Source organism: Ranitomeya imitator, chromosome 2 (assembly GCF_032444005.1).
Source record: "Ranitomeya imitator isolate aRanImi1 chromosome 2, aRanImi1.pri, whole genome shotgun sequence".
NCBI classification, from domain to species: domain Eukaryota; kingdom Metazoa; phylum Chordata; class Amphibia; order Anura; family Dendrobatidae; genus Ranitomeya; species Ranitomeya imitator.
Genome location: NC_091283.1, coordinates 338,207,563 through 338,222,866, shown reverse-complemented (window position 1 = coordinate 338,222,866; position 15,304 = coordinate 338,207,563). Strand labels below are relative to the sequence as shown.

At 44.8% G+C, this 15,304-nt stretch overlaps 1 protein-coding gene across 2 annotated transcripts in view; it reads right to left on the bottom strand.

Moving 5' to 3' along the window:
• The window catches only part of LOC138663643 (oocyte zinc finger protein XlCOF22-like), a 34,060-nt gene extending 22,464 nt beyond the window's left edge, over window positions 1-11,596 (bottom strand). Inside the window, exons 1-6 of one of the 2 annotated variants that reach the window (XM_069749919.1) lie at window positions 11,528-11,596; window positions 10,000-10,149; window positions 9,691-9,870; window positions 9,485-9,608; window positions 9,304-9,401; window positions 9,014-9,104 (exon numbers count right to left, since the gene is read on the bottom strand). In XM_069749919.1, the coding sequence (XP_069606020.1) occupies window positions 9,014-9,104; window positions 9,304-9,401; window positions 9,485-9,608; window positions 9,691-9,870; window positions 10,000-10,077 (571 nt within the window). In that variant the 5' untranslated portion in view covers window positions 10,078-10,149; window positions 11,528-11,596. Of the gene's footprint in view, window positions 1-9,013; window positions 9,105-9,303; window positions 9,402-9,484; window positions 9,609-9,690; window positions 9,871-9,999; window positions 10,150-11,138 lie in introns of both variants that reach the window. The other variant, XM_069749920.1, reaches the window with a different exon arrangement.
• Between the last annotated feature and the right edge of the window lie 3,708 nt (window positions 11,597-15,304).

Below are 15,304 nucleotides of genomic sequence, written 5' to 3'. Positions count from 1 at the left end.
AAAATAAGTATTTGGTCAGAAACAAAATTTCATCTCAATACTTTGTAATATATCCTTTGTTGGCAATGACAGAGGTCAAACGTTTTCTGTAAGTCTTCATAAGGTTGCCACACACTGTTGTTGGTATGTTGGCCCATTCCTCCATGCAGATCTCCTCTAGAGCAGTGATGTTTTTGGCTTTTCGCTTGGCAACACGGACTTTCAACTCCCTCCAAAGGCTTTCTATAGGGTTGAGATCTGGAGACTGGCTAGGCCACTCCAGGACCTTGAAATGCTTCTTACGAAGCCACTCCTTCGTTGCCCTGGCGGTGTGCTTTGGATCATTGTCATGTTGAAAGACCCAGCCACGTTTCATCTTCAATGCCCTTGCTGATGGAAGGAGGTTTGCACTCAAAATCTCACGATACATGGCCCCATTCATTCTTTCATGTACCCAGATCAGTCGTCCTGGCCCCTTTGCAGAGAAACAGCCCCAAAGCATGATGTTTCCACCACCATGCTTTACAGTAGGTATGGTGTTTGATGGATGCAACTCAGTATTCTTTTTCCTCCAAACACGACAAGTTGTGTTTCTACCAAACAGTTCCAGTTTGGTTTCATCAGACCATAGGACATTCTCTCAAAACTCCTCTGGATCATCCAAATGCTCTCTAGCAAACTTCAGACGGGCCCGGACATGTACTGGCTTAAGCAGTGGGACACGTCTGGCACTGCAGGATCTAAGTCCATGGTGGCGTAGTGTGTTACTTATGGTAGGCCTTGTTACATTGGTCCCAGCTCTCTGCAGTTCATTCACTAGTTCCCCCCGCGTGGTTCTGGGATTTTTGCTCACTGTTCTTGTGATCATTCTGACCCCACGGGGTGGGATTTTGCGTGGAGCCCCAGATCGAGGGAGATTATCAGTGGTCTTGTATGTCTTCCATTTTCTAATTATTGCTCCCACTGTTGATTTCTTCACTCCAAGCTGGTTGGCTATTGCAGATTCAGTCTTCCCAGCCTGGTGCAGGGCTACAATTTTGTTTCTGGTGTCCTTTGACAGCTCTTTGGTCTTCACCATAGTGGAGTTTGGAGTCAGACTGTTTGAGGGTGTGCACAGGTGTCTTTTTATACTGATAACAAGTTTAAACAGGTGCCATTACTACAGGTAATGAGTGGAGGAAAGAGGAGACTCTTAAAGAAGAAGTTACAGGTCTGTGAGAGCCAGAAATCTTGATTGTTTGTTTCTGACCAAATACTTATTTTCCACCATAATATGCAAAAAAAATGTTAAAAAAACAGACAATGTGATTTTCTGGATTTTTTTTTCTCAGTTTGTCTCCCATAGTTGAGGTCTACCTATGATGTAAATTACAGACGCCTCTCATCTTTTTAAGTGGTGGAACTTGCACTATTGCTGACTGACTAAATACTTTTTTGCCCCACTGTACACAGAGCTTTACAAGTTAGCAGTTCATATTAAACAGTCAAAAGTTACAAAGTTTACAATAATCAAACAATTAAACCAAAAATAATGACGATCCTGCTCTTCAGAGCTTACAATCTACAATGAGGTGTGGGTGACAAAAAGTACAAGCGAATATTTACAATGATGGTCCAACCATCTTGAGGAAATGGGGGGTAGATGAAGGCTGCATGAGGCTTTTGGGTACGGTTGAGTTTGATGGCGAATTATGTTCAGAGAAGTAGAAAATAGGCAATATAAATATAAAAAGGACTTTGATTAGGGAACGTGATAGGCCACCCAAAACAGACATGTTTTTAGGGAGCGCCTAAAAATGTTTAAGTTGTGGTCATACTCCTAATTTCATGGGGGAGAAAGGGAAAGAGGTGAGATATCTAGGTAGGAGATTGACTTGAGCCAGACAAAGACCAGATCATGGGTGTTACCATCTTTGTGTGTCCCAGCGGTTGAAAGTTGTGAGAGGTCACGAGAAGTGGATAGATAGAAGCTGGGATGCACTTGGGCAGGTGGGGCTGTTGAAGTCTCCCAGGATAAGGGTTGACAATTCTGAGGACCTGAATTGTGGCAGCAAGTCAGAAAAGTGGTCAAGGAAGTGGGTGGGTGAGCCTTCGGGACAGTATATGACTGTCTGAGTGAGAGAGGATGGAAGACCCTGATGGTGTGAACCTACAAAGAAGAATGGCGTCCAATGGACTTGCATTTATTTATTTTTTAAAGATCAGGATTGGTCGTGGCAGCGAGAAGTGTCTGGTTATCGTGGAGCGAGCAGTGATCGTACGGCAAAACATACACATATTCCATGTGTTGTAATCCGGAGATGGATAAGCCGTACGTGCACTATTCGTTTTCTGAGAACTAATTATTGTGAACAGCCTATTGCCTCCTCGGTTGATTGTCACCCATTCATGTAATTGTCTGGACGACAGGGGCCAGCTGAGCTATTCGCTATAAAGATCATAGCTCTTGTTTCCACATGACTCACAGTGTGTGATCTCAGTGATTATTGCATGGCCACAGACAGTTTCCGAAAGCTGCTGGCCTTCGCAGTCCCCCAGTACCAGTTGCCTAGTCACCATTAGTTCTATAAGAAATATGTGCCTGGCTACACCACCATACCGCAGACAACATCACCCGTTCCCTGAAAAATTCTATGTCTGCCAGGGTGCATTTCAACACTGACACCTGGATGAGAAAGCATGGACAGAGGCATTACATCTTGCTGACTGGGCACTGAGTAACTCTGGTGGCTGTGTGAGCAGTCAGGGAAGGGGCTGCTCCACAAGTCTTTGAATCCCTAAGTCTTGCACGGCGCTTAGGGATGGAAAACTAAACCACTACACACAATAAGAAGGAAAACTAAAATACACTACTAAATACCTAAAGTTGGCTAACTAAAGCATTACATACCATAAGATTGAGAACTAAACTATTAAACAGCTAGGGTTGGAGAACTAAACTATTACACACCAGGGGATGGAGAACTAAAACATTAGAGAGTGGTGACACCAAGTCAAGCAATCCCATGGGCCTGCAGGATAAACTTCTGCATCTAATAATAATAAAAATAATAATCTTTATTTATATCGCGACAGCAAAGATAATGACGACCCTGCCCGTAAGAGCTCACAATCTGCAATAAGGTGGGGGTGACAAAGTACAGGTGCTTATTTACAAAGATGGTCCAGCCATCTTGAGGAAATGGGGGGTAGATAAAGGCTGCATGAGCTGGTCACTAGCCAATATTTGTAGTTAGTTTGGAAGCCATGGCGTTTGATGGATGATTATTATAAGATAAATAGAGAATGGACTCTATATATAAGGACTTCAATTAGGGAACATGATAGGCCACCCTAAACAGATGTGTTTTTAGGGAGAGCCTAAAACTGTGTAAGTTGTGGTTAGTCTTAATTTCTTGGGGTAGAACATTCCAGGGGAATAGTGCAACTCGTGAGAAATCTTGGAGATGGGAGTGTAAGGTACGGATTAGGGTGGATGTTAGTTGAAAGTCGCTTACTGAGCGTATCAAGCAGGTAGGCTGAAAAACAGAAATGAGGGAGTAGATGTAGGGCGGTGCCACTCTGTGGAGAGCTTTGTGGGTGAGAACAAGTAGTTTAAATTGGATCCTATATCCTATAATGTAAGAGCACAGAGCGTAAGCGTCCAAGTAGCGATTTGCCATAGATGACCCTGGCTGCTGCATTAAAGGGAACCTGTCACCTCAAATCGGTGTGATATGTAAATGCCTTTTTTTCGGTTCGATGGGCGGCGTTTCGTCTTCATTTCTCTACCCCATCCTTCCCTGTTGTCCGCAATATGTTCGAGAATTAGAGTACTTGTCCTCCATAGTACGCGCGTGCGCAATGCAATCTTCGCTCGCGCACGCGCAGTATGCTTTGCCCAACTGCGGGCAAAGCCAAAAAGCATTACTGCGCATGCGCCCGCGCACTATGTTCCGGAAGTATTTCGCTGTGTTCTGGGATATAGTGCGTGGATGCATGCGCAGTAATGCTTTTTAGCTTTGCCCGCAGTTGGGCAAGGCATACTGCCCGTGAACGAGCGAAGATTGCATTTCGCACGCGCGAACTATGGAGGACAAGTACTCTAATTCTCGAACATATTGCGGACAACAGGGACGGATGGGGTGGAGAAATGAAAACGAAATGCCGCCCATCGGACCGGAAAAAAGGCATTTACATATCCCACCAATTTGAGGTGACAGATTCCCTTTAAGGATGGACTGGAGAGGGGAAAGTTGAGCGAGAGGGAGGCCCTCTAACAATTCCTCCAGTGCTTCTGCCTGCTCCACCTCCTCTAGGGACTCCACCTGTGCCCTCAACCCCTCCCTTAATGAGACACGTTTCAACACTGCAAATAGAATTCCCCCCCAACTCCGTACTGTGCGTCCAGGGCTCACTGCAATCAGGCAGTTTTTAAATGAATATGACTTGGAGATTGCAGTTATACAATCAAGAGTTGTGGACAGCTATCTGTGCTGAGCAATGGATTTTTCCACTGAACCTGGAGCCAGGGAAGTCCATGTGCGATAATGGTGCAAACCTGGTGGCGGCCCTACGCCACGGCAACCTCACACACGTGCCTTGCATGGCTCGCATGCTGAACTTGATGGTACCGCAATTCCTCCGCCATTGTCCTTATCTGGATGCGCTGCTGCAGAAACCACTGTCACTGAGTGCTCACTTACACCATTCCACTTAAGATGGTATAAAGATCTTTTGGCTTACCGGTTAACCAATTGATATGCGATGAGACAACACAGTGGAATTCAATTCTGCACATGTTGCAGCGACTGTGGTATCAGCTCCAAGACCTGGTGCAGTATGACATTTTGCATAGCCTGGCACAACGCAGTACGGACACGGTGTAATTCACACTTGCGGATTGGCACAGTTGAAGGACCTCTGCACCCTTCTGCACATTTAGCAGTGAGGCACACAGTGCGTATCACAGTGGTAGGCTTCCAATCCTGGGAACATTGACTCATCAATGCAAAAATACTAGCAACCTTGCAGTGCTGGAGTCGTGTTTCAACCCCATCAAGGACAGCATCTGCAAGAAGTTTGTATGTTCTAGCCGTGTTTGCGAGGGTTTCCTCCGAGTACTAATTTCTCTTTCCACACTCCAAAGACATACTGATAGGAAATTTAGATTGTGAGACCCAATGGGGACAATGCCATTAATGTCTGTAAAGCGCTGTGGAATTACTGGCGCTATATAAGTGAGTAAAAAAAAAAACAAGGTATTTTCTGGATTATAAGATGCACTTTTTTGCCAAAAAAAAGTTTTTGGGAAAATGGGGGTGCATCTTATAATTAGAATATACCTTTCCGGCTGCGGTGGAGCAGGGTCCCAGGGCCGCTGCTGGAAAAGGCAAGAATGGCACGTTACAGCAGGCTGTAAGCTGGGATGAGGGGGTGTTTGGAGGTGTGTCACTGCGGGTGTTCGGTGGTGTGGGGGCTCCGCTGACATTTTGTGAAAACCCGGGATCCCCGCACTTTCATGGTTTAAATTGCGGTGGACTCTGGGAAAATGCCTGCCGGGTGCAGCGCATGCAGAAATGGAGATCTCGGCACCAAGATCTCGGGAGATGTGATATCAGCACTAAGATCTCCATCTGCGCATGCGCTGCCCCAGGCGGCAATTTTCCCAGAGTCCACCGCAAAGTAAACCATGAAAGTAAGGGAGCTCCAGGCTTTCACAAAATCTCAGCAGAGCCCCCCGCACCACCGAACACCCACAGCGTTGCACATCTGAACACCCCTTTCTACTAGTCTGGAGTCCGTAGTATCGCCCCACTCCTGCCTTCGCCGGCAGCGACCATGGTACTCCACTTCACCGTAGCCACCACCCACAGTAAGCAATAAGATGCATGGATTGTAAGAAGCAGCATCATTTTATTAAAAAAGTTTTTTTTCCTATTTTTCTCCTCAAAATTTGGTGTGCGTCTTATAAACCACAAAATACGGTAAATAGAACTAAAAGTAGCATCAAATTCTATCTGTAAAGGCACAGATGATTGACCTCATGGAGACCAAAACATCCAACACCGCGGAGACACCATCACGTGTTTCTCAACGCAGTGATCCAGAACACTGCCCCCATCCCTTATGGGAAATATGCAAATGCATGTAAAGTAAGCTGCGAAGACACCATCACGCGTTTCTCAACGCAAGCAATAAACAGCCAGGCCTTTCCCCGGGAAGGAACAACCACGGGAAGGGCAACATCCAATAAAGGAAAACATCCAATAAAGGAAAACCACCTATGCCAAGCATGGTATCCATCCACAGACAACTGTTTCGGGGTTTTTGCCCATCAGTGTGGAGTAGGAAACTGGCTATTAGGAGCAGTGCCTAGTAGAAAGTCCATAAAGGCACAGATGATTGACCTCGTGGAGACCAAAACATCCAACACCGCGGAGACACCATCACGTGTTTCTCAATGCAGTGATCCAGAACACTGCCCCATCCCTTATGGGAAATATGCAAATGCATGTAAAGTAAGCTGCGAAGACACCATCATGTGTTTCTCAACGCAAGCAATAAATAGCCAGGCCTTTCCACGGGAAGGAACAACCACGGGAAGGGCAGCATCCAATAAAGGAAAACATCCAATAAAGGAAAACCACCTATGCTAAGCATGGTATCCATCCACAGACAGCTGTTTCAGGGTTGTTTAGTTTTTAGTTCTATCTGTCCATAATTTTTGGAACTGTTTGGTATCCAAGTTGGGTCTCCTTCATTTGTGTTGCCTGAATTTGGCACAGCTCTCAGAGCACCATGCCTACACCTGTCGCTCATCCACCAGTTACTGATCAAACTCTAAGGGCTCTTTTCCATTTGCGAGAAAAACGTCCGTGTCTCGCATGTGAAAACCAAGCTCTGGCGCCGGCACTCCAGAGCGGAGCGTGCGGCTGCATAGCAACACATGGAGCTGCATGCTCCGCTCCCAAGTGCCGGCGCCAGAGCTTGGTTTTCACATGCGAGACACGGACGTGTTTCTCGCAAATGGAGAAGAGCCCTAAGCAAGAAACACTGTTCCAAGCCCTGTACAATTTTTAAATGTGGCATAGTTTAAGGACCACGCTATTAGCACAAAGAGTTTATATTGTGAAATGTGGATTCCTGGCTGGAGCACAATACCAGCCCACAATAATTAAAAGATAAATTGTGGCCTGCTTTATGTAGCATGGTAGTAACAGAAAAACATAGATTGATGAGGCCAAATTTTTGGAGTATGGTATTAACAGAACAAATTTATATTTTATCATGTGTACCCCTGTATGCAGAGCAATATGCGCACCAAAGAAAGAAGAGGAAATGTAGCCTGCTTTAGGATAGTGAGAAAACCAATTTTGATTTCATGTGTACCCCAGTACGGGGAACAAAATCAGCACCCAAAAATGTCAAACTGACATCTGGCCTGCTGTATGACATTACTAACAGAAGAAAATATTTTTTTTTACTGTGGAAGAGGCATGTATACAATAGAATATATGCTCAAAACAATTTCAAACTCAGATCTAGACTGCTGTGTCACATTTGGCACAGAAAACAATATTTTTCTTTTACTCTGCATGAGAGGCCTGGATGTCTTCCTGGAGCAGAACAATATTGTATCATACAATTATTAGGTTCTGTAGAAGGACGTAGATCTGGGGATTTATTATGATGGAATATAGGCTGAACTGGATGGACATATGTCTTTTTTCGGCCTTACTAAATATGTTACTATCTTTGCACACAGCTGAATTTCACCATCACTAAATGACAAGGTGGAATATGATGTGCTGAATCACGTTTAACAACAGAAAATAATAGTTTTTTTTACTCTGCAACAGCTGTGCAGAAAGATGAATTTCACCACCACTAAATGACAAGGCGAGATATGGCGTGCTGAATCACGTTATAAACTGCCCCAATTTTTTTTTTTTTACTGTGCTACAAGTCAAATCACAGAACAATTTCATCGCCACTAAATAACAAGGAATATCACGTGCTGTATCACGTTTAGCAACTGAAAAAATAAGATTTAGAAAGGTCTACTCGTGCATGGAGCACAATAGAAGCAGTGCACAACACACTTCTATTAAAAGTGCCCTGCTGTCTTTGTCTGTGGACCTCAGAAATAGCACAAGAAAAAAATCTGCTGCAAGGTCACTTTCACAGCCACACAGGACACTAGCTATTTAAACTATCTGGCTTAGAAACAACTGTCTAGCTATCTAGCTAAAATCCATGAGCACCCGAGCCCAGCATCAGGAGCAACTTCTCAGCGGTGTTATAGTGGCAAAATGGTGCTAAAACAAGATGTCCGCTATTTATAGAGAGAGTGACATGTGCTTTCAGTAGTCAATTACACAAGACATTGTGTCAGGACATTGTGGATGCTTCCTGCGCCCTGATTGGCTTGTCGCAATGAGCATATTTGTCAAATTGGCTTGTCGCAATGAGCATACACGTCAAACACGTGCCCCACACTCATCATTCATCACCACTATCCTGGTCAAAGTGTTCAAGATACTTTAGTGGCAACACAAATATTTTCCCGCACTTTTTAACAAATGTTACCGATTTTTTTCCGATTTTATTAAAATTTGCTTTTGGTCCCGATCACGAATCCGAATGTGCCATATTTGTGCTGGATTTATGTTTGGCGATCGTTTTTCGAAGATATTCTCTCATCTCTATCTTAGAGGCCGATCATAAAAGTTTATTTCAAAAGATTTCCTAACTTGTCAGCACATTTTACATACGCTGTCATTTGACTTTGTAGTTTACAGATTTTGGCAGGTAAGAGTCAGTGATTCCTAATTTACGTAGGAGGGTCCTGCAGGCTGTATGCTCTACAGAAAAGGGCTTTCATTGTCCAAAATCATTTGATCAGTTTTGGGTGAAAGAAAATGATGTGCTCCAGTTGCAAAATGGTGATCGCACGATTGTGATATGGCCGGACTACACCACCGATAAAGCAGCCACAGCCGGTGATTGAGAAGAATATGTGACTTCTCTGCATTTAGTGGTCACTACTCACCTGGGTAGTCATATGTAGGAATCTCCTCTTTATACCGCTCATCACCCCTCACATATGTCTCTGTAGTATTAATATGGGTCAGATCTTCACCCTGAAACAAATATTGTTAAAAGTCACAGACAGATGGAGAAGTCACATCTATGATCAGCTCTAATCCTGCCATCTCCACCGTTCTCATTACACAAGTATAAAACATATAATACTGGTGGATAAAACAAGACTGAGCACAAGACCTTCACAGCCGTCTACACATTGTAGGGGAGATTTCATGACACCTTCTCTCCATCTACCTGATGATCCTGAGGAATATTGGGATCTTCTTGTTTACAGTCCGGTGGAAGAAGAGGACGGGAACATCTCTCTGGTGTTGTCCTCTTACTGGATAGATCTGGAGAAAACACATACAGGGACTGAATTCATTCTTTACATACAGATAATTATAGGCCGTGTGTATTTAGTCCTGTCTATTACCTGGTGATGTGAGGGGCTGGGGAACCTCCATCATGATGTCCTTGTACAGATCTTTGTGTCCGTGTAAATACTCCCACTCCTCCATGGAGAAATAGACAGCGACATCCTGACACCTTATAGGAACCTGACACATACAATGATACCGTCATCCCCCGATCCCTTCATAGCATTGCTGTATAATGTCCCAGCATTCACAGCAGTGTCACCTCTCCAGTCAGCAGCTCAATCATCTTGTAGGTGAGTTCTAGGATCTTCTGGTCATTGATGTCCTCATTTATCAGGGGGTGAGGTAGAGGACCCGTGATTGGGCTCAGGAGTCTTCCCCATCCCTCAGACACAGGGTCCTGACAGCGCTCACTAGAGGTCTTCTTCACTACTGTGTAATCCTGGTTATGGAGAGACACATTAATAAATCTCACTACAGACATTTCCAGAGTCCTCACCTCTCCAGTTCTGTCCATCTGTTATTCCCATAGATAAGAATGATGTAATGTGACGTCATCAGAATCTCTCACCTCTCCAGTAAGCCGGAAGAGGATCTCTAGGGTGAGGTGTAATATCCTCTCCGCCATCTTGTCTCTGTCCATATCCATCTTTGATGGGTAAATCAGGAAAATTCTCTTGTATAGAAGATCTTCTCTGAGAGGATCCGATATTGTAGAGACCTGAATGAGAAGATGAGCCGATGTAACATCATAAAAATCCTGTGTAATAATACAATTACTGGAGATAATAAGAGAAACATAGGAGATTTATTATTTTACATTATTTAGTTTTCTTCTTTACATCTACTAATAAAACCTATATATTTTAGGTCAAAGACAACAAGCAGTTTCTTCCTCGGAGTCGGCAGCTGAATACGTTTCTCATAGACTCATCTTCCATAACGCTAATTCTCGTCTCATTTACCGACACTGGAATCGGCATTAGCAATACTGCAGGAGATATTCATTACACGTGACAGGAGAAATAACTACTTCATGATGAGGACGACATCTTCATCTTCTACTACGGCTCTAGAAATATATATCACTGACTCCATCACCACCGGCCGTCTATATGAAGGTTTCCCGTCTTCCCCGCACTGTAATCTTCTATCACGTTAGATCTCAGGTCTGATTCACACACAGAAGTTTCAGAGACTAGCAGTATTTGGTCAGTATTTTACATCAGTATTTGTAAGCCAAAACCAGGAGTGGGTGATAAATACAGAAGTGGTGCATATGTTTCTATTATACTTTTCCTCTATTTGTTCCACTCCTGGTTTTGGCTTACAAATACTGATGTAAAATACTGAACAACAAGACAGGAGATATCCGATGCCAATATCTCCATGTACAGTGTTTCTTTTCTCCGGATATGATGGGGGGGGGGTTTGTTTTAGCATTTTCACATTTGTGTGGGGGCCCTGTACTAGGAGAGTGATACACTTTTCCTTGGTTCCCGTCTTCCATATTTGGCTTGTATCAATGTAAAAGGAACATAACCATGATTCATATAAAGTGGCAACAAAAACCCCCAAAGAGTCTCTGTACTGGTCAGGGCCGGCGTTCACTCACTATTGGGGACACTGACGCACTAAGGGGCCTGGTGTCTGTGCTCGTGAGTGCCCCCCATCCTGCTTGCTGAGGGCCCCAGTACTTGCAATACTTACCTCTCCCCGATCGTTTGCTGCGGCGTCTTCTGCTCTGAACAGTCACAGCGCAGAGAGCCGGTAGACGGCGACCTGCAGCCAGCGAGAAGAAGGGAGGATTTCATTTCTTTAATGTTTGCAGTAATATATGGTGCCCATGATACTGTATGGAGGACTATTCTGTTCAGCTACTGAGCTATTGATATCAATCATGTAATGTAAGAAGTGAAATCGTTGTCATTGTACTATATCTATAGTTCTCTGCCGTATCTGTGCATCATGAATTGTGGTATGTGTTACAGGGGCCACTGACACTCTTTGGCCCCGAGCCCATGAAGGCCTGGAGCCGGCCTTGTACTGAAGGGGTGAACATCCCCCACACTCAGTAATGGAGACTCCCCAGCACCTACCTCCACTCACAGAGCCCACTCCACATATATAGATTGGCTGCACTGTGTACACTGCACAGGACCTGTGATGAGGTCACAGGAGGGGAGGAGTCAGGGGTCACATGATCAGGGGCCTCAGTGTATGCAGGACTCTGCTGTGCTGGTTTTCATGGTGCTGGATGAGGGGAAGTTTATGTGTGGGCTCAGGAGGGGTTTACATTGTGGATGTCGCAGAGCCATGTGTGTACGAGGTGTACGGAGCGGAGCCCTGTGTGTACGAGATGTACGGAGCGGAGCCGTGTGTGGACGAGGTGTACAGAGTGGAGCCGTGTGTGTACGAGGTGTACGGAGCTGAGCCGGGTGTGTACGAGATGTACGGAGCTGAGCCGTGTGTGTACAAGGTGTATGGAGCGGAGCCGGGTGTGTATGAGATGTACGGAGCGGAGCCGTGTGTGTACGAGTTGTACGGAGAGGAGCCGGGTGTGTACAAGGTGTATGGAGCGGAGCCGGGTGTGTACGAGATGTACGGAGCGGAGCCGTGTGTGTACGAGGTGTACGGAGCTGAGCCGCGTGTGTACGAGGTGTACGGAGCTGAGCCGCGTGTGTACGAGTTGTACGGAGAGGAGCCGGGTGTGTACAAGGTGTATGGAGCGGAGCCGGGTGTGTACGAGATGTACGGAGCTGAGCCGGGTGTGTACGAGATGTACGGAGCTGAGCCGCGTGTGTACGAGGTGTACGGAGCTGAGCCGCGTGTGTACGAGGTGTACGGAGCTGAGCCGCGTGTGTACGAGGTGTACGGAGCAGAGCCAGGTGTGTACAAGATGTATGGAGCAGAGACGTGTGTGTACGAGGTGTACGGAGAGGAGCCAGGTGTGTACGAGGTGTACGGAGCGGAGCCGCGTGTGTACGAGGTGTACGGAGCTGAGCCGCGTGTGTACGAGGTGTACGGAGAGGAGCCGGGTGTGTACGAGGTGTATGGAGCTGAGCCGGGTGTGTACGAGGTGTACGGAGCTGAGCCGCCTGTATACCCTCAGGTTCAGTCACAGGCCCCTCCTGTGTACGCTGTATACACCCATATACCCCCAGCTTTGGTCGCAGACCTCTCTGTGTATGTTGTATAGATTCGCATACCCCCAGGTTCGGTCGCAGACCGTATACACATGTATACACATGTATACACTCAGGTTCAGTCACAGGCACTTCTGTGTAGGCTGTATACACCCGTATACCCCCAGCTTTGGTCGCAGACCCCTCTTTGTACGCTGTATACACCAATATACCCCCAGCTTCAGTTGCAGACCCCTCTGTGTACGCTGTATATGCCCATATACCCCCACCTTCGGTCGCAGACCCCTCTGTGTACGCTTTAGGCCGGCATCACACTCGGCGTATAAAAATACGGTCTGTTATTTACGGCCGTAATACGCAGAAAAGTCCCCAAAATAGTGATCCGTATGTCATCCGTAGGCAGGGTGTGACAGCGTATTTTGCACATGGCATCCTCCGTATGTAATCCGTATGGCATCCGTACTGCGAGATTTTCTCGCAGGCTTGCAAAACCGACATACGGACATAAAATGGATCCATGGGCTCAAATAATCGTAATATATATATATATATATATATATATATATATCATACAGCGCTAGATAGCTTAAAAGTCGGTAATTCAATTGCCGGCTTTTGCTATCTCCTTCTCAAACCCGACATGATATGAGACATGGTTTACATACAGTAAACCATCTCATATCCCTTTTTTTGCATATTCCACACTACTAATGTTAGTAGTATGTATGTGCAAAATTTGTGCGCTCTAGCTAAATTAACCCCTTCATGACCCAGCCTATTTTGACCTTAAAGACCTTGCCGTTTTTTGCAATTCTGACCAGTGTCCCTTTATGAGGTAATAACTCAGGAACGCTTCAACGGATCCTAGCAGTTCTGAGATTGTTTTTTCGTGACATATTGGGCTTCATGTTAGTGGTAAATTTAGGTCAATAAATTCTGCGTTTATTTGTGATAAAAATGGAAATTTGGCGAAAATTTTGAAAATTTCGCAATTTTCACATTTTGAATTTTTATTCTGTTAAACCAGAGAGTTATGTGACACAAAATAGTTAATAAATAACATTTACCACATGTATACTTTACATCAGCACAATTTTGGAAACAAAATTTTTTTTTGCTAGGAAGTTATAAGGGTTAAAATTTGACCAGCGATTTCTCATTTTTACAACGAAATTTACAAAACCATTTTTTTTAGGGACCACCTCACATTTGAAGTCAGTTTGAGGGGTCTATATGGCTGAAAATACCCAAAAGTGACACCATTCTAAAAACTGCACCCCTCAAGGTACTCAAAACCACATTCAAGAAGTTTATTAACCCTTCAGGTGCTTCACAGCAGCAGAAGCAACATGGAAGGAAAAAATGAACATTTAACTTTTTAGTCACAAAAATTATCTTTTAGCAACAATTTTTTTATTTTCCCAAGGGTAAAAGGAGAAACTGAACCATGAACGTTGTTGTCCAATTTGTCCTGAGTACGCTGATACCTCATATGTGGGGGTAAACCACTGTTTGGGCGCACGGCAGGGCTTGGAAGGGAAGGAGCGCCATTTGACTTTTTGAATGAAAAATTGGCTCCACTCTTTAGCGGACACCATGTCACGTTTGGAGAGCCCCCGTATGCCTAAAAATTGGAGCTCCCCCACAAGTGAGCCCATTTTGGAAACTAGACACCCCAAGGAACTTATCTAGATGCATAGTGAGCACTTTGAACCCCCAGGTGCTTCACAAATTGATCTGTAAAAATGAAAAAGTACTTTTTTTTCACAAAAAATTCTTTTCGCTTCAATTTTTTCATTTTCACATGGGCAATAGGATAAAATGGATCATAAAATTTGTTGGGCAATTTCTCCCGAGTACGCCGATACCTCATATGTGGGGGTAAACCACTGTTTGGGCACTCGGCAGGGCTCGGAAGGGAAGGTGCGCCATTTGACTTTTTGAATGGAAAATTAGCTCCAATTGTTAGCGGACACCATGTCGCGTTTGGAGAGCCCCTGTGTGCCTAAACATTGGAGCTCCCCCACAAGTGACCCCATTTTGGAAACTAGACCCCAAAAGGAACTTATCTAGATGCATATTGAGCACTTTAAACCCCCAGGTGCTTCACAGAAGTTTATAACGCAGAGCCATGAAAATAAAAAATAATTTTTCTTTCCTCAAAAATGATTTTTTAGCCTGGAATTTCCTATTTTGCCAAGGGTAATAGGAGAAATTGGACCCCAAATGTTGTTGTCCAGTTTGTCCTGAGTACGCTGCTACCCCATATGTGGGGGTAAACCACTGTTTGGGCGCACGGCAGGGCTCGGAAGGGAAGGCACGCCATTTGGCTTTTTAAATGGAAAATTAGCTCCAATCATTAGCGGACACCATGTCATGTTTGGAGAGCCCCTGTGTGCCTAAACATTGGAGATCCCCCAGAAATGACCCAATTTTGGAAACTAGACCCCCAAAGGAACTAATCTACATGTGTGGTGAGGACTTTGAACCTCCAAGTGCTTCACAGAAGTTTATAACGCAGAGCCATGAAAATAAAATAAAAAATTATTTTCTCAAAAATGATCTGTTAGCCTGCAATTTTTTATTTTCCCAACGGTAACAGGAGAAATTTGACCCCAAAAGTTGTTGTCCAGTTTCTCCTGAGTACGCTGATACCCCATATGTGGAGGTAAACCACTGTTTGGGCACATGCCGGGGCTCGGAATTGAAGTAGTGACGTTTTGAAATGCA